This window comes from Hemicordylus capensis, chromosome 1 (assembly GCF_027244095.1).
Source record: "Hemicordylus capensis ecotype Gifberg chromosome 1, rHemCap1.1.pri, whole genome shotgun sequence".
NCBI classification, from domain to species: Eukaryota; Metazoa; Chordata; class Lepidosauria; order Squamata; family Cordylidae; genus Hemicordylus; species Hemicordylus capensis.
In genome coordinates, this window is record NC_069657.1 from 422387424 (window position 1) to 422413337 (window position 25914).

The 25914-nt window shown below is 43.3% G+C and overlaps 1 protein-coding gene across 3 annotated transcripts in view; it reads left to right on the plus strand.

Annotated features, from left to right (window-relative positions):
* UBR2 (ubiquitin protein ligase E3 component n-recognin 2) overlaps positions 1-20549 on the plus strand; it is a 124567-nt gene extending 104018 nt beyond the window's left edge. For all 3 annotated transcript variants that reach the window (XM_053310956.1, XM_053310949.1, XM_053310941.1), the window contains exons 38-47: positions 5161-5228; positions 5824-5959; positions 6889-6976; positions 8674-8804; positions 10117-10225; positions 11337-11393; positions 12807-12884; positions 14041-14211; positions 14464-14565; positions 18166-20549. In XM_053310956.1, coding sequence (XP_053166931.1) covers positions 5161-5228; positions 5824-5959; positions 6889-6976; positions 8674-8804; positions 10117-10225; positions 11337-11393; positions 12807-12884; positions 14041-14211; positions 14464-14565; positions 18166-18307 — 1082 coding nt within the window. In that variant the 3' untranslated portion in view covers positions 18308-20549. The remainder of the gene's footprint in view (positions 1-5160; positions 5229-5823; positions 5960-6888; positions 6977-8673; positions 8805-10116; positions 10226-11336; positions 11394-12806; positions 12885-14040; positions 14212-14463; positions 14566-18165) is intronic.
* The last annotated feature ends 5365 nt before the right edge of the window (positions 20550-25914 follow it).

A 25914-nucleotide genomic window follows, 5' to 3' on the forward strand; every position in this document is an offset into this window, starting at 1 on the left:
GTATACGCATCAAGAGAAAGATAATGTGACACCAGAGGAGTTCCAAAAGAAATATTCTGAAGTGTTTGCAAAGACATCAGCGACAAGACAGCAGTTAAGTAACGCTAAGCATTTAGTGGAGACAGTCTCACTCATTAGCGTCAGCGATTTTGCTAAGTAGACATGCTTGACAACCACCTTACAACCGGATATGAAAGAAAAGATTGAGGCCCTGCAATTTGATGGCAAGGGTCTGTTCTGCGATGACACCGATTTCACCATAGAAAAGTGGAAAAAATCCAAGTACACAGCAAAGACCTTTACGTCCACGGCAGCTACCTTTTACTGCTTCTAGGTAGCAACCTTATGGCCGTAGGCAAAACACATACCATCAGAGCAACCAGAAGGAATTCCGCAGACCCTTCCCAAGATATAACAAAAAGCCATACAACCAAAAAAGGAATGGCAACCTGGGAGCACCCTGGGAGCAGTAAGGTTCCACAGCAACAAAAAGAACATCTTTTATTGCATTGTAAGCCCACATGTACAACCACTACTGGAGCAGACAACACCTTCTTCCTCAACAGCAATGACATCCCCATCATCTGTGACGTCTCTACCATCTACAACAAACATCAGTGCTGGTCACAACATCACAACATTCATGCACAAGCATGGCACCAGATAACATCAGACCAGTGGGTTCTCCAAATAGTCCAGACCAGTTACACCATCGAGTTCAAAACATTGCTGGAGTACATGGGAGTGAAATACATACCACCAACAACAGCCTTGATGGAAGAGGTGGAAACGCTGCTTGGAAAAGAGGCTATCTCTCCTGTACAGTGGGCAACCAGACGCGGGGGATTCTACTCCTGGTACTTTCAAATTCCAAAACGGGATGGGGGCATTTTTCTTATAATGGACCTGTAGTGGCTGACCCTGTACGTTAATGTGAGAAAGTTCTGAATGATTATGTTGCAAGCTATCCTACCTCTTCTACAGGAGGAGGTGTGGGTTGTGGTGTTGGACCTCAAGGATGCATATTTTCACATCAGCACACAGGACAGTCACAGGAAACATCTAAAATTCACTGTGGGTCAGAACATTTATCAGTACAACGTGCTACCTTTCGGTCTGGCAATAAAACCAAGAGTTTTTACCAAACACATGGCTGAGGTGGTGGCACATTTACCCACACGGGGTGACGGTGTATTCTTTTGTCGACGATTGGCCGATAACAGCAAGAACAAAAGACAAGTTATGTTCACAGATCACATGTATAAAGGTGCTTCTGGAAATGTTGGCCATTCAAATCAATTGGAAAAAGTCACATTTTTGACATTCTCCAACAGACTATCATACATAGGTGCAGTACTGGACATGGATCGGCAGAGAGTGTACCTGTCAGAAGAACTGTTCCAGAAAATAAGGAAATTGGTGCTGGCATTGCAGTTGCATCCAGTACAATGGGCACACACAGTCCAGGTGCTGACAGGCCTAATAGCCTCATGTACCATCACAGAGGCTGAGGATGCGGAAATTGCAGCAGTGGTATCTGTCGGCTTTCTGGCTGAATGTGGACAGCCAGAACCTTCTTCTACACCTGCTGGACATGGTGCTGAGATTGCTAGTAAGGTGGACAAAAGAGGAAAATCTTCTGGCAGGCGCTCCATTCAAAATTACAGTACCAGAAGTCTCAATAACAGATTCCTCTCTCACAGGTTGGGGAGTTCATATGTCTGGACTTGGAGGCACAAGGGCTCTGGACCCCAACTCTAACATAAACATCCTGGAGTTGCTTGCAGCCTCTCAGGCGATAAAGTCATTTAAGGGACATCTGCTCAGAAAGACAGTTCAACTGCAGATGGACAATACAACGGCAATAGCAGATGTGAACAAACAAGTGGGGGGGGGGATGGTGTTCCACTCCCTCTGCGATTTAAGCCACCAGATATGGAACTGGTGCATTCCACGGAAGATTCATCTGGTTGCTATACACATACGAGGGATAAACAATACCCTAGCGGATGCCTTGAGCAGGTCTCAGGAGCTCCTTCAACAACACAAATGGGAGTGAAATGCAGCTTGCCTAACAGGACTATTCAAGTCTTGGGAAAAGTCCACAGTAGACCTATTTGCAATGGAAGAGAATGAGACATGCAGTCAATATTGCTCAAGAGCAGGGCTGGGAGAGCAATCGAAGGGCAATGCATTCCAGTACCTGCGGACACGCAATTGATTCTATTCCCCCAGTATCCTCAACAGAGCGGTGGCGAAAATATTACAGGACGGTACTCAGTGCATACTAATAACTCCTTGGTGGCCAAGGCAGCCATGGTTTCAGCAAGTACTCAAACTGTCAGCAGGAGAGCATGTACAGCTAAAGCAAACAATGGCTCCTTCTAATTCAAGAGCAGGGCTGCCTCTTGCACCCAAACCTTCAAACATTAAGGCTTATGGTGTGGAGGATAAACATTAGACAACATTCTGCTGAATGACAAAAAGGCATCTACAGGGGAAAACTATAATGCAAAATGGAAACATTTCAAAGTGCATGCAGAGGCCAAGGCTTTAAAGCCCGGGATGCTTCCATATGAGACAACTTGTGTTATTTTTCAACACTGAAGTTGGGAGGCTTATGAATGATGAATAATGAATCCTCTCTAATAAAATGCTTGGTGTCCGTCCATGGACGGACACCAAGCGTGCATTCGTGCCTCACCTGTTCTGGGCATGCGCGGAGCGCATGCCCAGAACAGAGCTGGGAGACACGACCGCCAGCACCCAGCGGCCATCTTGGGCGGACAGAAGCAGCCGCCCCGAAGAAGCCGGGTAAGCACCGGCGGGGAACACTGGCAGAGGCGGCGGTGCGGCCCAGGCCTAGCCGCGCCGCCGAAGCCGGGTGGGGGGAAGAGGCGGCGGGAGAAGCCGGCCGAGGCGGTGGCAGAGCCGCAGCCGAGGCCTGGCGCCGCCGTCGGAGCCAGGAGGGAGGGAGGAAAAAATGCAGCCACGGCCGACGCCGCCGACCTACCACCCTCCCTCCCAACTGCCAAGCCCACCTTACCCCGGCCTGTGTCAGTTGGGCGCAGATAGACCTTAAATTCAGAGGCAGAGAGGAGCTCGCAAGCAGAGCTCCTCTCTGTGCAAAGCCTCTTCCCCAAATGGCGTTTTGGGCGCAAAGGACGCCTACTGCGTCCTTTACGTCCATGCTGCCAGTTCTGGCACAGCCTTTGCACAGAGAGGAGCTCTATTTGCAAGCTCCTCTCTGCCTCTGAAATTAAGGATTATCTTCGCCCGACTGACACAGGCCGGGGTAAGGTGGGCTCGGCAGTTGGGAGGGAGGGTGGTAGGTCGGCGGCGTCGGCCGTGGCTGCATTTTTTAAAAGGATTTCTAGGGCCACCGCTCCACCCCCGGTCCCGGCCTCAGAAAAGTATTAAAAAACAAAACAAAAAAACAAAACCCTAAAAGGCGTGAGAGAAAGCTAGCGCCCGTTATCATAACGGGCTTAAAAATACTAGTAATGAATAATGAATCTGTACCTGCCAGTACACAGACCAATGGATAGGTGGAGTCTCTCCTTGGTCTTGTCTGCCTTGACAGAAAACCCATTTGAACCGATGGCAACGGCAATGCTTGGAATTGTAACATTAAAGACAGTATTTCTGATTGCCATTACAGTGGCAGAAAGGGTGAGTGAGCTCACTGCTTTACACATAGATGAACAGTACACTAAAATTCATGATAAGGTCGTCATGCGGTTAGATCCAGAGTTTAGACCTAAGGTTGTCTCAGACTTCCACATTAACAAGGATATTGTGTTACCCACCTTTTTCTAGAGCCCAGAAACACCTCTGGAACGGGCAATGCACAGCCTTGATGTACGGCAGGCTCTTCTATTTGCAACGAATGTCTGCAATAAGGAACACAAGACTACTATTGGTCACTTATAAGCAAAAGGATGGGGGACGTCAAAGACTCCCTCATTGGCTTGTGCAGACGATCTACCTGGCATACAAAGTGCAAAAGGTAGATCCTCCTAAAGCGGTAAAGGCTCACCCTATGAGGCCATTTGCATCCTCAGCAGTGCATTTATCAGATATAAAATTCAAGGACATATGCATGGCTGCAACGTGGGTGTCAGAAGAGACGTTTGTGAAACACTATGCGGTGGGCCTCCTCTCTACAGCAGCAGCAAATCTTGAGAGGGGTGTACTCAAGTGAGTTTTGCAGTAACTAGCTGCTCCCACCTCCAGGAGTAGTAAAGCTCGTGAGTCACCCACTTTTATGGATGTTACACGTTCACAACCCAGATAAACAGGTTGCTTACCTGTAACAGGTGATCTGGTAGTGATCCAGTAACATTCATAAAACCCTCCCATCCATCCCTGCAACAGCTACTGCAAACATATAGTCTATCTACACAGGATACAGCAAACGGTTGCATTGGAGCGGCCAACAAGAAACTGAGCTGTGAGGCACCAAACCGCCAATATGAGCAGACGCGAAGCATGCACAGAGCTGGTTGATCAATGCTGCGAGGAACTAATGATTTCTACCCAATGTGTTCTGCACAGGCACAGAACCCACGCTTATGAATGTTACCGGATCACTGCCAGATCACCTGTTACAGATAAGCAACCTGTTTTTCCCAGGGTACCTTGTGGAAAGCCACGAAGCAGCATTAACCAGGCCATTGGACCCGCTAATGTGCTATCTTATCTGACTGGCAGCAGCTCTCCAGGTTTCTAGTAGACGTCTTTCCCAGCCCATCACTCGACAACTTTTCAACTGGAGGTGCTCAGGAATGAATCTGTATCTTTTGATCAGGGCTGCACTACTTTGGTCACCGGACTACAGCTCCCTTAATTCTCAGCCACAGTGACTGATAGTCAGGGATTAAAGGAGTTATAAGCCAACAACTACTGAGGGCCAAAATTGTGTAGCCCTGTTTAAGATGCAAAGCATTACGCTCTACTGGTGAGCTATGGCCCTTTTTAAACCAGACTTAGCTTCATGGTAACTGTGGACCGCTTTTAGTGCCCACTTCAAATTCGTTAATACTATTCTGAAGCTCAGGTGTAATAACATAATTGGCTATTAAACAGTCTATTATTTCAGAAGTTAAATATAGACTATTAATGTTGGTTAATAACTGTTTTGTGTCTTTACATATTCAGCACTGGTGCCTAATGAAAAAAATGGGAATCCTACCTGCATTCTTGACATGGACATGTTTCATTTGTTGGTGAGTATCTGATGAATTCTAACAGTGCTGCAGTGGCACATTTTGTAACATTTAGAAAGAAAGCATTGCATGCTAGAAATATTTATTAAATGTAGCAAAAGATGTACTAAAAATTCACTCTGGCCTTTTAAATTTAAATTTTAAATTTTAAAAATGTTTTTATCTGATTGTAACTGATTTTTTTTAAAATTTAAATTGTTTTTGTATTGTATTTTGTATCCCCTCCCCTTTTTTTAGTCTGTTATGATTTAACGTGTGTTCTTATCTCATGTTTTAATGATGTGTTGTAAGCTGCCCAAAGAACAATTTGTTATGGGGTGGCTAACAAATAAAGTTGGTTATTATTATTATTTATTATTAAAAAATCCAAATACCTCTTGAGAGCTTGCAGGTGGTCAGTGTTGAGGGAAACCTAGTGCATGTGATATTCTCCCTTTTGTTTGAAGAGTAGATCATTCGTGATATATTCAAAATTAGACTTACTGCGTTTGCTGGGGAGAACGGTTTCTCGGTATTTGATCAAGCAGGTACAAATGGGGATGGTGAAAAAACAGTAATCTTACACCTTTTCTCTCCCCACTCCCACAATGTACAGGTATGTTTGGTGCTCTCTTTCCCTGCTGTACACTGTCAGGACTTTTCAGGAGTTAGTCTTGGTACTGGAGATATTCATATCTTCCACCTCGTCACTATGGCACATATTGTACAAATCATACTTACCTCGTCTACAGGTAATACATTCTGTCATTTTGTGTTTGTGAAAGGGAGAGAGGGAAGGGAAATTATTAGGATATACAGTTTTGAGATCTTAGCATGGCTTTATATTTTTTTTAAGGCTTTCAGTGAGACACTAATTTAAAAAGTAAAGTTGATAGTGGTAACCTAAAGAAATGATGTATGAATTCTTGATGTACATGTCCTTTCCTTGTCCCTGTTTGTTAATGTACAGAACACAAACATAGCACAGATTCTTGGGAGATAGCGACTACAAAATGTGTTTAGATGGTTGTTAAAATACTGATAAATATTCATTATACAGTAATAACAAAGGGGATGATTCACTCTGTGCCCTGTGTGCACCATTGGTGTATGCAAGCCTCTAGCAGGCATAGCTCTCCATAAGTGGAGAGGGAATGTGGCACTTAGGAGCAGCACATGCAGGAGGGGAGTTTCGGGGAAGCACTAGATTGAGAGCGGAGTATAGCCCTTTTCACATGTTATGTTCAGCACTTGTACCATCTGTGAACACTGGTACAGAACTGTAGATAGGTACCGTTTTTCACATCTTATATTGAACACAGGTACAGCAGTATACTCTCTATCTGTACCATGCATTTGAGGGACCTGTACCAAGATTCAGTTTTGAAATGAGCACAGGTGCATTCATTCATGCAGAAAGGTGTGCGTGTGCCCATATATCTGAATGCAGGTACAACATCATGTCTGAATAGGGTTTATGTGTCTAAGAAATGTAGTCCAGTTGTGTTTTCTTCAAACAAAAGACATTGTTCCAGTGTACTTTTTCTTGATCCCACAAGTTTGTTTAGTGTAGATCAGCAAACTTGTCAAATTGTGGAGAGTTCTGTAGTCCTATGCTTCACAACTGTACTCAATACACCTAGATTTAGAGGAGTGGCAACTTTTTTGTTTGCTGTTTCAGAAGAAAATAGTATGGACCAAGAAAATCCTACTGGTGAAGAAGAAGCAGTCCTTGCATTGTATAAATGTCTTGGCCAGTATACAGGAAGGTAAACAGATAGCCTTTCAATCTATTTTTCCCTTTCACTTGCCTTCCCCCACCTGACTATATGAAACTTGCTTTCATAACATCACAAGGTGAGAACACTTCTCCAGGTGGGCCCTCTTTTGAACTTCCTAGACCACACGGAGCAGGCCCACATGGGAGTAGGTGCTCTTTCAGGTATCTTGGTTCTGGACCATTTAGGGCTTTGCTTGGAAGCTAGTGCAGTTTAAGCACAGGGGATATGTATTTGCTGTAGCAGCTTCTGCTAGTAATCTGGCTGCCATATTCTGGACCAGCAAATGTTCCCAAACACCTTCAAAGGCAGCCCATTTAGAGCCTGTTACAGAAATCCAATTGCAAAAATGAACAAATCATGTATCAAGGTGACCAAATCCCTGTACTCCTGAGAGGGCACATTTGGTGAAGCAGTTGAAACTGGTAAAAAAGACTCCTGGCCACAGATACCACCTGAGTAGATTAGGCAGTAGAACTGGATCCAGGAGAACCTCCAAACTGTACAACTTTCTGAATTTTTTGGTGAACTGCCTAGAGCCTTTTGGAGTTGGGCGGTATATAAAATAAATTCCTGTGTTCCACCATGGGGTCTCTGGCTAATCCTAGCTATATTCTATATGATCCTATGCATTGTAAAACTAGTGTACCTCTCTTTTTTGAGGTAATTCTTTTATAAAGTTTCTATCCTGCGTTTCTTCCTTCCCTTGACCCCCATTAGATTTCCTTGACTTTTGTAGAGAAGAGGATTCACAACCTAACTTGAATCTGTTTTTACTCAGTAGTGTCATAAAAGGAAGTCTTTTGTTCTAAAACATTAATGGTTTTGTACAGAAGGGAATGATGGATTTGTATTATGACAAATAAGCATGTCTGAGATACCGTAGAGGAGTTAAATGCTCTTCTGGGACTGAAAAGGCAGATGAGGAGTTAATTCTTTGTCTTTATTCTGTCACAAGGAAAAACTCTTAAGTAAAATATTTCCTTGCCTAGGCACCTGCTTAACAAATGGTATCCAGAATAAATAAAAAATAATGGGTACCCTGTAGAGATGGACGTATGGGCTCAAATCTGGACTGGATACGAGCCGCCCCAGGCAGCTTGGGCTTGATTGAGCCTGAGCTGGGGTCCAGTCTGGCTGTCAAGCTGGCTCAACGGGGTTACTTGCAAAGGGGAATCCTTGCCGGATTAAATCCTTTGCTTAAATCCTTGCCGGATTTAAGCACCTCCCCGGTTGGCCGTGCTGTGGCCTGTTACCAGCCTCTGCATGTGTGCATGTGCAGAACCCCGAAACAGGCTGTGCAGCGCACTTGCCCAATCATTTGGAAGGCCAGCAGGGCGGTGAAAGGAGCCCCTGCTGCCACCTCCATTGCTGCCAAAGCCATGGCGCTGTCATCACAGCCCGAAACAGGCCGCAGCGTCACTTGGGAAGCTGGCAGGGGGCGGTGAAAAGAGCCCCTGCTGTTCCCGACATCTTACCTTTTCCTTGCGGGATTCCCCTTTACAAGTATCCCCATCAAACTGGTTTGCCGGGGTGGGTGGGGCTTGGCTCGTCCCCCATTCCCAGACTGGCTCCTGGTCCCGGTTCAAGGGTGAGCCTTTGAGCTGAGTCACATCCCTAGTACCATGTATAGCTATTTAACATTTACTTTTTTCTTATTTGTAAAAAGTAATCTAACTTTATTTTAGTGCCTTGAAAGAAATTTCCTCTGGATGGCATCTGTGGAGAAGTATAAAAGCTGGAATAATGCCTTTTTTGAGGTGCTCTGCTATGTTCTTCCACTATTTAAATGGTGTTCCAGTACCATCAGAATTACAAGGTATTGAATAAATGAACCACACTGGTGCAGTATTATAAACATGAATTTCTTGTAAAATCTAATATAAATGCTAAAGAATTGTATGTTGCTATTATGTATCATACATCTTTCTTATTTGTCAGGGAAACTTAAGTGTATATATTGTAATTATATGAAAAATTTAACACTGAATAATTTAAAAGTAGAGATAGGTTGCAGTAGAAGACAACTTGTAAAATATTTAAAATTTTTAATATAGAGAGTTGGAACTAGAAAAAAGGACCTTGTGAAACACCTATAGATAACTTCATGTACAGCACATAAAAAGTTAGATATACTGGCTGACATACTGCACAAGAATACGTCAGCCTAGTAATGTTGCATTTGTGCAATTTGCATAAATGCAAATTGTAAATTGGATTACATTAGAGTAAGCGCATTATTTCCAATGAGCTTGCTCACATGTAAATTGCACAAATGCACCGTTACTAGGCTTAACATACTGTTGCCAGAGTTAGCTTAATTTTTTTTCAGTAATCCATTCAGCTAACCTCATTTTCTCTGTAGTAGTCACATACAGTTTTTCAGAATTTTTTTTCAGATTGTTTATAATATACAGGTGGATCTCCTTATCCGCGTTTTTGCGTATCCATAGTTGGGAAAGGTGGGAAAATCACACCCACCTTCGGCATACGTGAAAAAAGAACCACGTTGACCTCGTGTATCTGTGGGTTGGGGATTGCCAGAAATGAGTGTGGAGATCATTTCCCGCCACTATTTTAGGAATTGGAGCCACAAATGGCTCCCATTTAAAAAACAAACAAAAAAACCCCATGGTTTTTGGCTGATTTTCGGCCACTTTAGAGGCACAGTGCCACCTTTAGAGGTGACGGGGGAGCAGCAGAGACTGGCATGGCACTCCCCCCACCCCATAAAAATCGGCTGTTTTCTGGCCAAAAATGGCTGACCAAGAACCTAACCCCCACGATCCCATAGGGATCAATGATTCAATATTTGCAGTTCTGATATCCGCAGTAGAGTCACAGAACGGAACCCCCGCAAATATTGTGGTCCACCTGTAACTATGATTTTGTATGAGAGCTGGTGTAATGCAGTGACTGAGCTGCCAGTTGAGGACTTCGCTGGTCTGAATCTCACCTCTGCAGTGGACGCAGTCGGTGGTCTTAGGCAAACCACTCACAGAAGATGGCTTGTGCTGCTCTAGATGTTGCCCTGTGTATTTGTATGGGGGGGGAACCCATATATATTTATATGGAGTTTCTTATACATATGTAAAAACTAATGCTTGCTAATTGTTTTTCTAACTTTGCAGTAAGTGAGGCAAACCAATTTGAACACTTGTGTAGTTATCTCTCCTTGCCAAACAACCTCATCTGCCTTTTTCAAGAAAACAGCAAAATTACAAATACCTTAATAGAAAGGTAGGAACATTGTTCATTATTCCAGCTCAAATATATGTACTGAATAAATCTTGCGAAGTGTGTGTCAGAGACAGGCAGAGACACCACATACAGTCAGGCAAGCAACGCATGCATCTGGAAACAAAGACTAATGGCCAAGCATTCTGAAGTACTATGCAAGTTGACAAACATGTTAGGGTCATGCACTGCAATTGCGGCACCTGTACCTCTGGTGTTGTGCCAGGCATTACAAGCTGACCCCAGCATGTTGTGCCGCATAGCAGATTTGGTCAGCACTGCTTTTCCACTGATGATTCACCCAGTGTGGGAAGCAACCAAATGAAGAGAAATGGGTGTGTAGGGAGGGGAGGGGTGACTAACCCCCATCCTAAGGTAACTTTTTCCATTGTGGAGATAGCTGTGCACCACCATTTACACAATAGCTTTACGACTTTTACCAATGGCATTGCAATGGGAGACCTCATGGCAAAGTGGATTTTCCCCACTTCCCAAGTGTTTTGTGCTGATGTTGGAATATTAGGTGAGCCACTTTGCGATAGAGGTCTTGGGAGCATCTGCCTCATGCAGCGATGAGCTCTCCCCATCTAGAGGTTTTCAAACAGAGGCTTGACAGACATCTGTCAAATAAGCTGTGTAGCAGTTTCCTGCTCTGAGCAGGGGGTTGGATTAGAGGCCCTCCAAGGTCCCTTCCAGCTTGAAAATTCTACTAGCCGACCCTACACAGAACACCTGTGCGCTCTTTGGGGCCAGCGGTTCCCTCTCCCCCCCTTCTGCCCCAGTCTCTGCTTCTGGGCCCAGCCGCCTCTCCTCCCCACCACCACTTCTCCCTCCCCTTTCTTTCCCCCCTCCTGGGCCTTGCCTCCGGGCTGGGCCCGCCACCACCACAGCAACCAATCCTCCTTGGTGTGCCTCAGCCAATCAGGCGCCTCTGCCACCCAGCCAATCAGCTGGGCGCTGGGACGCACTTTCCAAGGCACACCCAGGAGAATTAATATAATAGATGATCCTGTGTTTTTTCGTAGAGTATTTTAATTATGTTGAATCATGCACTTCTTGCTTGATTGCTATGGGACTGAAAGTTAAAGCATTCCCCCCCCCCTTTCTGTTGAAGCTGGTGTAGTACTGATGAAATAAAAAGATACCTGCAAGGTCAGAGACAAGCCATAAGGTAAGTAAAATATTTCCTCAATGTGTGGTTCTTTCCACATATTGTCTGCTGAAGATTCAAGGCTGTGTTTAGGAAAGAATACATTAGGGATGTGCATGGAACCGGTGGGGGGTCGTCTGAAGGCGGGAGGGGGGCATACCTTTTAAGGGTGAGGGAGGGTGCCCTTACCCCTCCTGCCACATTTCCCCCACCAGTGCTCCATTTAAATGTCTCTGTCGGGTCAGCAGTCAATCTCCCTGCCAACCTCAGCTGGAAGTAAACAGAAATACCCGGCACGCATGCACGTCCTTTGAACCGGTTCCCTCACTCATTCATACATTCTGTCACTCATTTATTTTTATTTATTATTTCTTACCATTTCTATACCTCCCCATACAAAAAGGTTCCTGGGTGGTTCACAACTCATGCTGATTACATACACAAGTAATAATTGTATATTTTTACTATGATCTAGTGCCTGTCATTCTGTTGATATTCCTCCCTCCCAAGCTCTGCTGTTGGTTCAGGCTCTTTCCCCACTAACCACATGGAGGAGAGGGGGTTGTCAGGCACCTGTTTCCTTCCTCTTCTGGTTCTCTCCTCTTCAGCTGGACTCCTCTCTCGGAGTTCAAGCCATTCCTGCCGAGCTGCTTCCTCCTTCCAGCCATACCCTGCCTTGGCACAGCCTCAGTGGCATTGCCTCCAGAGCCTGCCCTCACCCCTCCCAGCAGGTCTTCTGCTCCCCTGTCTCCACCAGAGCCAGGTAAAGATGGGCCCCTTGCACCCTTGTCCACCATGAATTCTTTTCTTCAATTCTGGATCTATAAAATCGGGATCACAATGAACTACCTCACAGCATTGTCACTGTAAGGAGAAAGAAAATAGTAAAGCACTTTGAAAATTACACTGTGCTGAATAGAAATGTGGGCTGCCATGGGAACCTTCCTGCTGACAAGATCATTCAAAAATGCACTATGGGTTAGTCTACATCATATTTAAAAGGATTGCGTCTCTCAAAGAGGAATATGGAAGATAGCAATAGCAATAGCACTTACATTTATATACCGCTCTATAGCCGAAGCTCTCTAAGCGGTTTACAGTGATTTAGCATATTGCCCCCAACATTCTGGGTACTCATTTTACCGACCTCGGAAGGATGGAAGGCTGAGTCAACCTTGAGCCCCTGGTCAGGATCGAACTTGTAACCTTCTGGTTACAGGGCGGCAGTTTTACCACTGCGCCTCCAGGGGCTCTTTATCATTTAGTTTGTAGTTTTACATTAGTTTAGTTAATGTATTTGTGCTGTTAAACTTTGTCTAGGTTAAGAACCTTAGCTGTAATTAGTGGTCAATGTAACTTACTGAATTAGATTAAGCTTTACGTGCAAGCTTGAAATGATTTCTGTTCATTATTTGTTCTTTTGTTTCATTTTAGCTATCCACGAGAATCCAACAAATTAATAGACCTTCCTGATGATTACAGCTGCCTCATTAATCAAGCATCTAACTTTTCGTAAGTCATGCAATTGATTATGAGAATGTTGATTTTTACAAGTATCTAAATCTGGGCTTAATAGTAGGATATAAACTTTGCCATGTATAAGGTGTTAGCAGCAGAACTTGGACCTCTGAGTCTCTATAGAGTTGCTGCCACTCAGAGTATATTATACTGGGTTAGCTGGACCATTGGCTCAGTATACAGTAATTCCATGTTTAACCTCAGAATTCCTTAAAACTGTAACAAATGCTTAGTGATTTGAGCCCACTTCTATATATTTACACACACTAAGGGCTAATTTAAGGGCTAATTTAAGGGCTAATTTAAGTGCCTTCTTCAACGTAATCCCCACCACACATTAAGGTCATCTGAGGAGGTTCGTCTCCAGTTACCACCAGCTCGTCTGGTGGCGACTCAGGGGCGGGCCTTCTCTATAGCTGCTCCGGGGCTGTGGAATGTGCTCCCTGCGGAAATCTGCAATTTGAATTCTCTATTAGCCTTCAGGAGAGCTCTTAAAACATATTTGTTTGCCCTGGCTTTCCAGGGTTTTTAAATCTGTTTTAATATTCTAACCTGATTTGGGGGCTTTTAATCACTGTAATTGTTTAACTGTTGTTTTAAAATGTTTTTAAATTGTTAATTGTTGTTATATTGGTTTTAATTAGTTTTAGCTCTTTATTGTTTGAGTGGTTTGTTTTAATTGTAAACTGCCCTGAGCCGTTTTGGAAGGGCGGTATATAAATCAAATCAATCAGTCAATCAATCATTTGGACTGTACCTCCCCAACCCACTCAGTTAAAAGGGGAATGTGCGAATACGTGCCCATTGTCACATGTTTCGCAGTCCCTGACCCTGATGCCCTTCCAGCACATCCTTTTATTGCATGTGGGTCTGTTCATCCAAATGGCTGCTTTATAAGTGCTCCAAATACTAGTCTAAAATGCTATTTGAAGCACTGTAGCGGAGCCATTCAGATTAACAGGGCCTCCCTACCCACAGTAAGGGGCATCAAGGCATTGTGAAAGATGCCACAGTGAGTGTGCACTTAGCATGCTCCCCTCCTCATTCTCTGGGCCAGGGAGGTGCTAGCCAGCCCAGTCCTGATGTTTTCTGTCCTTGAATCGTGAGTGAGATTTCAATACACTGACCAGATTTCCTGTTCCTCACAAAGATGTCCAAAGTCAGGTGGTGATAAAAGCAGAGCACCAACATTGTGCCTTGTATGTGGGACCATGCTGTGTTCCCAGAGTTACTGCTGTCAAACAGAATTAGAAGGAGAAGATGTTGGAGCCTGTACTGCACATACATATACCTGCGGCTCTGGAGTGGGAATTTTTCTCAGGTAAAGGAATGGCTGCATTTTCAGTAAATGGTCATACTGTGTCAGAAGAGAATAAATGATATTATCCCCTTTAATGGACTTCACTGTGCACCCACTGAAAAGGGGAGAGAAGGCTGTGATGTTATGAAATGCCTCCATCTGCCTGTAATGAACTCCAACCCTCCAGAAACCACTGGAGTTAGCAGAATTTTGGATAAAATGCAAACACAATTTCACTGACTGGGCTGTTGTCTCTATGTGTTCCTTTTTCAGAGTACGGGAGTGTCAAGTGCTATTCCTAGCTGGTAAAACAAAGGGCTGCTTTTATGCTCCTCCCTACCTTGATGACTATGGAGAGACAGATCAGGGACTCAGGTAGTTTTTCTAACTTCCTATTTTCAATCCTACATAAAGATATGCATTTGCAAAAATGGAAGTCATTTTTAGCTTTTAGTGGCCAGCAAGAAGCCACCTAATGGCGCAGCAGGGAAGTAATGTGCCTAGGGAGCAAAAGGTTGCTGGTTCAAATCCCCACCTGTATCGGGCAGCAGCGATATAGGAAGATGCTGAATAAATATCATTTATTCTCATCATCTCATACTGCGCAGGAGGAGGCAATGGTAAACCCCTCCTTTATTCTACCAAAGAAAGCCACAGGGCTCTGTGGGCACCAGGATGGCAAGGATTGTCATGTCTTCTATATGCCAAATGTGTATAGAATTATCTATCCGTAGGGATCTCAGAAGTACTGATGAATCTAGTCCTAATGGCTGTGGGAAATTGCTTAGTGTAACCTTGATTGCAAATTCTAAATAAGCTGGATTACACATCAGTTTTAGGTGATGATGGTACAGGGAATCTTGCTTTGGCCAAAGGCGGCTCAGGGGTGTTTGTGCGCGTGTGTGGCAATAACCCCCTGAGGCAAGTAGTTTGCCCCCCCCTTTCTAGTTCTAATCTAATTAGAAACAGAAATATTAGAATATGTACAGGTGAAACTCAAAAAATTAGAATATCGTGCAAAAGTTCATTAATTTCAGTAATGCAAATTAAAAGGTGAAACTGATATATGAAATAGACACATTACATGCAAAGCGAGATAAGTCAAGCCTTAATTTGTTATAATTGTGATGATCATGGCGTACAGCTCATGAGAACCCCAAATCCACAATCCCAGAAAATTAGAATATTGTGAAAAGGTTCAACAGTCTAGGCTCCAGGTGTCCCACTCCAATCAGCTAATCAATCCATAACACCTGCAAAGGGTTCCTGAGCCTTTAAATGGTGTCTCAGTCTGGTTCATTAGGAATCACAATCATGGGGAAGACTGCTGACTTGACAGTTGTGCAGAAAACCATCAATGACACCCTCCATAAGGAGGGAAAGCCTCAAAAGGTAATTGCAAAAGAAGTTGGATGTTCCCAAAGTGCTGTATCAAAGCACATTAATAGAAAGTTATGTGGAAGGGAAAAGTGTGGAAGAAAAAGGTGCACAAGCAGCAGGGATGACCGCAGCCTGGAGAGGATTGTCAGGAAAAGGCCATTCAAAAGTGTTGGGGACTTTCACAAGGAGTGGACTGAGGCTGGAGTTAGTGCATCAAGAGCCACCACACACAGACGGATCCTGGACATGGGCTTCAAATGTCGTATTCCTCTTGTCAAGCCGCTCCTGAACAACAAACAACGTCAGAAGCGTCTTACCTGGGCTCAAGAAAAAAAGAACTGGTCTGTTGCTCAGTGGTCCAAAGTCCTCTTTTCTGATGAGAGCAACTTTTGCATCTCATTTGGAAACCAAGGACCCAGAGTCTGGAGGAAGAATGGAGAGGCACACAATGCAAGATGCTTGAAGTCCAGTGTGAAGTTTCCACAGTCTGTGTTGATTTGGGGAGCCATGTCATCTGCTGGTGTTGGTCCACTGTGCTTCATTAAGTCCAGGGTCAACGCAGCCGTCTATCAGGAGATTTTGGAGCACTTCATGCTTCCTTCCGCAGACGAGCTGTATGGGGATGCTGACTTCATTTTCCAGCAGGACTTGGCACCTGCCCACACTGCCAAAAGTACCAAAACCTGGTTCAGTGACCATGGGATTACTGTGCTTGATTGGCCAGCAAACTCACCTGACCTGAACCCCATAGAGAATCTATGGGGCATCGCCAAGAGAAGGATGAGAGACATGAGACCAAACAATGCAGAAGAGCTGAAGGCCGCTACTGAAGCATCCTGGTCTTCCATAACACCTCAGCAGTGCCACAGGCTGATAGCATCCATGCCACGCTGCACTGAGGCAGTAATTGCTGCAAAAGGGGCCCAAACCAAGTACTGAATACATATGCATGCTTATACTTTTCAGAGGTCCGATATTGTTCTATTTACAATCCTTGTTTTATTGGTTTCATGTAATATTCTAATTTTCTGGGATTGTGGAATTGGGGTTCTCATGAGCTGTACGCCATGATCATCACAATTATAACAAATTAAGGCTTGACTTATCTCACTTTGCATGTAATGCGTCTATCTCATATATCAGTTTCACCTTTTAATTTACATTACTGAAATTAATGAACTTTTGCATGATATTCTAATTTTTCGAGTTTCACCTGTATTACAAATCTAACATATAGGACACAGCTCACCCACCCCTTTTTTTCTTCCTTTTCTGGTGCTGCCACTGGCTTTGGCACTTGAAAACTGAAGTGTTCGGGCACTGTTCACTGTACACACTGGAGTCATTACGTTGTATGGGGGCATCACAGACTGGCTAATTCCTGCAGCTTTCACTTTGATTTAACTTGGCCGAAGCTTTTTACCTTGTAGTCCTGACCTCATGGAAATCTTAAATTGGGCAGGATTTTAGATGCTTAGCTCTAAAAACTTCCACTTTTAGCATCTGGGAAGGCATAGCCTTCACCTAAGATGCATCTTTGCCTGCCTATGAACATCATACTGGAAGAAAAGCAATGCCAATTAAGGAAGCAGCCATTTCCACCTGCTGCATTTCATAATATGATGGCATGGCATGTCCATGTAACACACTTCAGGTGGTTCAGAGTGCTTCAAGCACATTTTATTAATGATCTTTTCAACAAGCACATAAGGTAGGCAAAGCTATATGTTATGGGGGATCAGGTTGTGAGGTTGAGAGAATGTGGATTGCCTGTGAGGTTTGATTTGAGACATTCCTGCTTCATAGTTGCATTTTTGGCACCTCTGCTATACTATCTACATAAGAAGAGTCCAAAGCCTGTTTAGTCCAGCATCCTGTTTTCCACAGTGGCCCACCAAATGCCTCTGGGAAACATACAAGCAGGAGAGGAAGGCATGCCCCACTTCTCCTGCCATTGCTCCCCTTGCAACTGGTATTCCTGGACCATCTACCTCTGAACCTTGAGGCAGCCTAAAGCCATCAAGACTAGTAGCCATTGGTAGACCTGTCCTCCATGATCTTGTCTAAGCCCTTTTTAAAGCCATCCAAGCTGGTGGCTATCACTGCATCCTGTGGCAGAGAATTCTATTGATTGATTATGCACTGTGTGAAGAAGTACACCCTTTTGCCAGTCCTAAATTTCCTTTCTCTTAGCATATGCATCCACTGTTATCTCAGTCACTTAGTGTGCATGTAGGGCAACTTAAGTATTTGGAACTCTGAAGACCTCCTTCATGTTCTTTACCTCTCTTTTACTTTTTACTTTTATGTAATAGCTTCTATATGTATGTATTTATATATATCTGTACCAGTATTCCCCCTTAAGGTTCTTTTCATCTGGGTCTGGACTGAAATCTGTATATCTGGTCTGAGCAAAGATCTCAATGAACTGAATTGCTGTTCTATTTTGTTCATTTTATTTATTTATTTATTTATTTATTTAACTAACTAACTTATTTCTACACCGCCCAAAACTCACGTCTCTGAGCGGTTTACAACAAGAAAACAAAACAAAACAAAAAGGTTTTTTGACAAAATGTTTCTTCTTTTTTCCAGACGTGGGAATCCCTTACATCTGTGCAGAGAGCGATTTAAAAAGATTCAAAAACTCTGGCAACAGCACAGTATTACAGAGGAAATAGGACATGCACAAGAAGCCAATCAAACTTTAGTAGGCATTGACTGGCAGCATTTATAACTAATTATTTTCTGAAGACTGGAACTTCATGATCATTCTTTTGTAATCCAGCAAAATTCATCAAACAAAAGGAGGATTGAGGGGAGAAAAGGATTGAAATAATACAGAGAAGAATCTAGTTCTTTTATTAACTTTTCCATGTTTGTTTTGTAAATTTCCTGGTTACCATTACTATGTAAAATCTTCTGTGTAGCAGATTTTATCAAGAGTATTATTGCACTGTGCTTCCTTTACATACAACCTGTTGGTTTCTATGACTTGGGCTAGTAAATTTTACATTTCTGGTACAAAAATTGCAGTCTCCTTGGAGCCTGGCTGAGAAAATTTTGATAACTAAGAGGAAAAGCAGAACTCTGTTGAAATGGCGCCTAGACTGAGCACAATGTTGAACTGATGCATTTGCCCTTTAAATCTGAGCCATTTTGCATTTTAATACTTAGGTTATTCTGTGTTTGTAATAGAATGGAACAAGGATGCAAAAAATGTAGCAACGGACTTATCTGTATGAGTGGATGCAAACACTCATTGTATCTAAAATGACTTTGTAATCTGCAGCCTTGCAGGACCCTTTTGCCTTTGTATTTCTTCTTACTAAAAGAAAGAACATGTACTTAATAAGGAACATTAACTTAAAGATCTTTTTAAAGTCTCACACTCTTTAAAAGTATTGTATGGGTTGTGATATTGACATAGTGGGAAAAGATCTTTGTTTTCCATGCTGTGATTGGTAATCTTTGATGTTTAAAAGGTGGACATTTTGCTTAGATGAGATAAGGTAAGATAATAACCACCCATCAGAGAAGTCATGTGAAACTTGATTTGATGTCAGATTGAAGAGGCAGAGAATGATACGTATTTTGGGGTTTTTGTTTTTTTTTAAATTCCATCTAGCAAGGTTCAGAATCCATTTGTCTTTTTTAACAGATTTTAAAATAACATCAAATGCAAAGTGAAACTATGGACATTTTTCCCCTGCATCGCAGTGTTTCAGTTGCAAAGTTTTGCACCGTTTTTCTTCACTTGCACCATCAACTACATACATTTGCACTTGGCTGACTTCTGTAAAGAATTTTGTCTATAGTATATTTTATAAGTATATTGAAATAACTGCACAGATTTTGCACTTGGCACATGGGCCTGAAGGAGTGAATTTTCTAGGTATATATAGGGCCTCCAAGAAAACTATATAAAATGGTGTCATACTTTCTAGAGAGCTTTCATAATTTCTGTCCCTTCTAAAGATCACCATCCTTTTTTTTTTTTTTTTTAATGACAAATTACTATAGTATCTCCTTTGGATAACTATAGTAATCTGTAATTGTAGGTAGGTTGGATGAGTCTTGCTTTTTGAATTTCATCTTCAGTACAGAGCAGCTGTCTCTTGAACATCCAGTATATTTGCAATTGCTGTAAGTTTGGGGTGGTTTTTTTTACAGATTTAACGCATCAGCTGGTGTTCACAGCAGCTTTCTACAGAATAGATGCAGTTAACACATAAGACGCAAGTATAAAGCTAGACAAGTTTGGCTTCCTTTCCGTAGGGCAATTTTTAGCAGAACTGATTGTCACTCTGATCAGCGTCTTCCTACATGCATCAATAGTTCTCAAGCCTCTTCTCCTTTGCTATGATTGTTGTGTAAGTAGCAGGAAAATATTCAGCCTTCTTTTTCCCCTTCTTGGATGAGGCTGTAGATAAGGCTAGTTGCTGTGCATGTTCCAGTTAATGTACTAATTCTGCTCTAATATTTTCATTGGGATTTTGAGAATCTTACTTTAAGAGGCATATAATAATACATTACACTTTGTGTTTCTCATGGGTACATAGGTATTTCAAGACAACAAAATAGGTCTGCTGCCTTTAAACTGACAGTTGTGTGTGTGTGTGTGTGTGTGAAATAGAGAAAAAAGGCATTTCCCCCCTCAGGTACTATAATCCAAGATGGAGGTCAAATGGATTGATGGAATTATGACTATAAAACATAGGAAAGTATATAATTTATCCTGGTTTTTAGCAAGGTTGCTTATTCTTCAACAAACAACCCATTTTCTTCTCTGACTTTTTTCTTTTGCATGTATTTATGTTCATTGTAGAAATGTTTATATAATGAGCTTTCAGCATCAGGGAAATTAATACCTGTAATGAATTGGTGATAACTTTCATATCTGTGGACAACTTGTACAAATTGAAATGTATCATATGTATAAAAGTATAAGAATAAATGCTTTAGGTGTTGACATTAAATTGATGCTTAATCCCATTTATTTATTTATTTTTGGAGAAAATTCTGCTTAATATTTGAGTTGCTAGCATGATAATGAGAATCTGCAACATCTGCTAGTCCCAGTCTAAACATTTACAATATCTACCATTGTCAGTGACTGCAATCCATGAAGTTCACCTGACCTTGAGAACAAATGCTTGGTATTCATTTTAACAAATTACTAGGATGCATTACAAAGCAGAGATCAACTCTTTTCACATTGCAGAAGCAGAGATTCAGAAATGTGCTGACGTCACTCAGAGAAACATAGGCAGTTCTAAACTGCACTGCTAAAACAAACTGCTTACAGTGTTGCCCAAGAGTGTTCTTGCACTAATACTAGAACGTGTGCAATAACACTTCTGCAATGCTTAATTACATTGGAAATAATGTAAGTGTTGCAGAAGTGCAATTGCACAAGCTTCAATGTTGGTGCAAGAGCTCTTGTGAAATACTGGGTACTTTTGAACATGTTTGCACTGATGCAGGCAGTTTAGAACAGCCCACATTCCACTGCACAACATTTTTGAGAATGTATGTTGCTAACCTCACGACCTGGATCCTATTGGATCCAATAACCTCAGACAGACCATCCTAACAGGTCCCTCACCCCGGGCAGAGGTGGGATGTGTTTGTAAGTCCAACCTTAACCAGATGGTGGTCCATCCATGACAATGGGTAAATACCCACCTATGGAACACGACCCTGATCAGAGTAAAAGACCAAATTGAGCATGTGACCAGCTGTGTGCATCGGTCCCAAAACTACTTGGGACAAGCCCTCGTCATGGCTGCTATGAACTCCTGAGCCGCCCAAGACAATTTGGTCCCAAAGTGAAAACTAAAGTCCCCCACCACCATAAACCTGGGAGACTTCAAAGCCAGTCTTGTAACCAAGTCCATCAGCATAGTTAAGGACTCTGTTGGACAGCATGGTGATACACTAACAGAAGTTGCAGTCTATCCCTGGTCCCCAACTTTAAGTACACATTTTATATAGTCAGATACTCTGACAGGGAACCTGGTAAGGGAGATGGTATTTTTATAGACCATAGCCACTCCACCTCCCCGCCCGGGTCTTCCCAACAGAGTACCATGGAGGGAGAAGCTGGGACCAAAAATGGCCACCAGCCTCCCCCAACCAAGTCTCTGTAATACACCAGGTCGGCTTCCTCGTTCACAATTAAATCATGGATAATTTCTTATTTATTTTGAATCAACCTGGTGTTAAAAAGTAGGTCCTGTGGGGGGTTGGCACTGTTCACTGTTCACCAAGGTCAAAGAGCTAACAGGACAGCTGGAAGGGGAAACAACTATTAAATCCTAATTTCCCTTCCTCTGTAATGGCCTGCCAACACAGCTACTGCTGTTCCAGAATAGCCGCTCTGTGGTCAGTGAACACACACACCCTGTATCCCCATCTCCAAAGCCCAGATGCATATTAAACTCACCCCAGACTCAAGTGAAGAAGCTCCTGCTAGACCCCTGCAAATGGCTGGCCACCTTTGGCGGCCACCTGCACCCTTGGTTCTCTAGGGCAGGGATTCTCAACATTGGGTCCCCAGCTGTTACTGGACCAACTCCCATAATCCCCAGCCCCAGTGGCCTTTGGTTGGGGATTATGGGAGCTGAAGTCCAATAACATCTGGGGACCCAACATTAAGAAACCCTGCTCTAGAGTATATATAGCCAATGATATAGAATGGCTGCTGGACAGTCCCTCCTGGAAAACACCCAGTCCAGCTGCAGACAATCAACAGTTAATTAGCTGGAAGATGTTACTCAGAACCTCAAAAAAGCAGGAAAAATATATAGACCTCAGCATCAAGTCCTTGGCTGGTGGATTCTCTCAGCAACAAAGTCTCTAGCCAGCAGATTTTTCTCAACCAGGAAGGAGCAGCCTAAAGATGAAAAGCATCTACTCTGTCCTGCTGGTTGGCTTCTCTGCTGACTGGCAATGCTTCCTGATAAATTCTGTCAGTTCTCCAGTTCTCAGGTATGGGTATTGCTCGGTGTATATCCCGACCAAGTTGTTCATGTAGGTCAGAAGATCTCCCAGAGCAGTACCAGTGTGGCACAATGGACTTCAGGCAGAAGGGGAAATTGGTTAGCCCTGTGTGTGCATGGAAGCATTTCATGTATGTCCATGAGGCATCACTTTGAGGTATATGTGGGCACATATCTGTTGTCTAGGGGAGACTTGGATCCTATTTGCACAGTGGCAGTGCCTTAGCCACCATTGGACAACGGGAAACAAAAGTCCCTGGGCTGCTGGGGTCAGAGGGCACCCTCTCACCTTCCCACACCCAGCCAGTGAACAAAGTGCTCGCCCCCTGGAAGCACAAGACATGGCCCCTCTCACGTTCCTTCCCAACTGGCAAATAAAGTGGTGTGCTATAGCTGGGTACTTGTGGGATGTATGTACCTAGTTGGCGCTTTGTTTGCCAGTTGGGAAGGAAGTTTGCCGGTTGGGAAGGAGGAGGGCGGTGTGGCCCTGTGTGGCACTGGCCACTCCCACTGCATCTGATGTCAGATGCAGGGGTGTGGCCAATGCTCTCTCTCTCTCACCCACACACCACAATGGGGTGGGGCCACCAGCCACAGTCTGTCCCTGGGCTGCTGGCAAGCTTCCTATGCTCCTCCACAGCACCAAACTTGGAATAATGGCGCGTGGCTTCTGGTACAAAACGTCAACACTGGAATGCTGAAAATCTTGTGTGCACTTGTCAGATGTAGCCCTTCTGGTGGCAGGGAGGGAAAGACGAGCATGAACTGTAGCATTGTGTGTGTGTACGTACTTGAGAGATCTGAAAAACTTTGATCTGCCTAAGGACAAGGACTGTAAGGGCAGTGCTGGCATGCCCTAAGATGCTGTGGGCAGGTTCACATCTGTCATTATCACATCTTGATAAGGGCAGCATCAAACAGTCCCCTGCTGTATGAATCAACGGTCACAGAGCAACCCATAGATTAGACAAGATTTCCACATGATCTGAAACACAATAGTTAAGTGGAATTGGTTCTTCCTTTTCAGTTGCAAACGATCAAGCCTTGCATGTGTGTGACTCAACTGAGTCTCTCTGCATCTTTTAAACAGGTTTCCCTTATATAAGATTATCCCCCGCCCCCACATAATACAAACTCTCCTTACATCTATCCTAATAGGAACAGCTAGTTATACTTTTTTGATGACTGGAAGGATCACCGTGCATTGGGGCTTAAAAATAGATCTCTACATTTTCCAACCCACTGGTTTGGTCAACATAAATTTGCCCAGGCATTCATCTCTCAGCAGGGTGCTGTGTGTTAGCCTGTGACGTTGTTCTATTTCTCTGGCCTTATCTCTTAATTAACTAACCTCTAATGATCTCTTTTAAAGAGCATTTTAACAATCCCAGGTGATCTTCCAAATTCATTTAGTTAAGGTCAATGTCACAGGTAATATGAGAAAGTAAGTCATAAACTCCATGAATTTTGCTTATTTTGGGGGTGCTGTTTATTCTGTCTCCTCACTGTAAACTCTGTCAGCTCAATGGAGGTTATCCTTAGCCCGAGAGACTTGATATAGATTTCCCCTGCACTTGCTTAGCAGTGCATGCACAGAGAAGCAACCATTGTCCGGTATTAGGTGTCCAGGATAGAGGAATGCATGAAGGTTAATCTTATAATTTGTATTAAGGTTACTTAGGAATAAGTAGCTTGGAAGAAGCTGTGTATACTCCCCACCCCTAGATAGGATGCTTTTTTCAACATATCTCTGTCTTGGAAGAAAAAAGGGAGGATTTTTTTGCTTGACATGGCTGATTAAATTTTAAAACTTAAGCGGAAGATTTATTGCAGAATTTCCTGGTAAATTCCATGGAATGCATTCAGCATCTTTTAAAAATGTTTTTTTTTAAAGGATAAATTACATGTTATAATCAACCTCAAATTAACTAAATGAGCAAGCTCTCTTTGGAGAGTTGTAGTGCATGAAAGCATTGATCTTTCTTTCATAAGTTCAGGATTGCTGTGTGGTTAGATATGAGCAAGTATGGATCAAGTGGCCCAGTGGCCTTTAATTGTTGGCAATTCTTTCTGGCCGACTGGCTGATTATTGTGGGTATTCAGTATCAGTTTTCAAGTCACAGGTGCAGTTTACAACTCTAGAGTTCGTTGTTAAATTTTTCATGTCTTGGGAGTGTCACCACCATAAAAGAAATAGGTGTTTGCATTTTGGCAAACATATTATACATGTGATACCTTCAAACAAGTTCAGTAGTTATGCACATCTGGGGGCTCCGTGTTTGAACTGATTCCATGTTGGAGGTTGGGTGCTTCACCTGGTCTCAAGTGAATCAGACCCTTCCACTCAGATATGAACTGAGTATATGTTTTATTTGGATGACTTAAATTAGGTTCCATAATGAATTTATATGATGTGTTACCTAGATGTGGTGACAGTGACTAGCTTAGATGGCTTGAGGGGGGAAAGGATTAGACAAATTGGTGAAAGGTAAGTCTGTTGATGGCCATCAGACTGGATGATGGGTACTAGAGACAGGGCCTTTTTGGTTGTGGCCCCTCAACTTTGGAACGCCCCTTGGAAGAGCTTTGCCATGCTTCCCCCCCCCCTCAGTATTTTTAAGGAACAACTGAAGATACATATTTTTCAAGAAGATTTTAAATATTTTATATCTCGTAGGTTTCTTAGTGCTTAGCTTTTTAGGGATAACTTCTAACGTCGAATTTTTAATTTTAATTGTTGTTTTAGCCTAATCTTTAAACTTTTAAAATTGTATTAATTTTCTATTGTCCTATATTATATCCAATGTTGTAAGCCACATTGAGCAGTACTGGACTGGAGGGATAGGGTATAAATATTTTTTATTTAAAAAATCTATATATTAAAATGCTAAGGTGGTCTATGGCTAATCTTAGGTGATACGTGGCACATCTCGCGAGAGTTCCTGCTGAGGAGGGAAGGAGGGAGGGAGGCGTCAAAGAAAGAAGAGCAACAGCAGAAGCGAGAAGAAGAGGCCGAGCAAGCAGGGGGAAAGGCTGAACAAGCAAGCGGGGCCTTCTGTCACCCTGCCAAGTCTCCAGAAGACTGAGTACAAGTGGGAAAGCTGAGTGGGGGGAGAGGGCAAGCAAGCAGTGGGGAGAAGCCAAGAGAGAGGGCATGGAGAAGGGCTCAGTGGTGGGTGGAGGGCCAAAGAAAGAGCAGGCATTGCGGTGGTGGCAGCCCAGGTTGGCTCCAACCGCTGGCCTCCGTTGCCCCGCTGAGTCTCCTCACGAGGATGGCCAGAGCAGAAGAGCACACTGAGAGCCATCCGTGTAGGTCAGATGGGAAGCCCCAGCTTGGCTC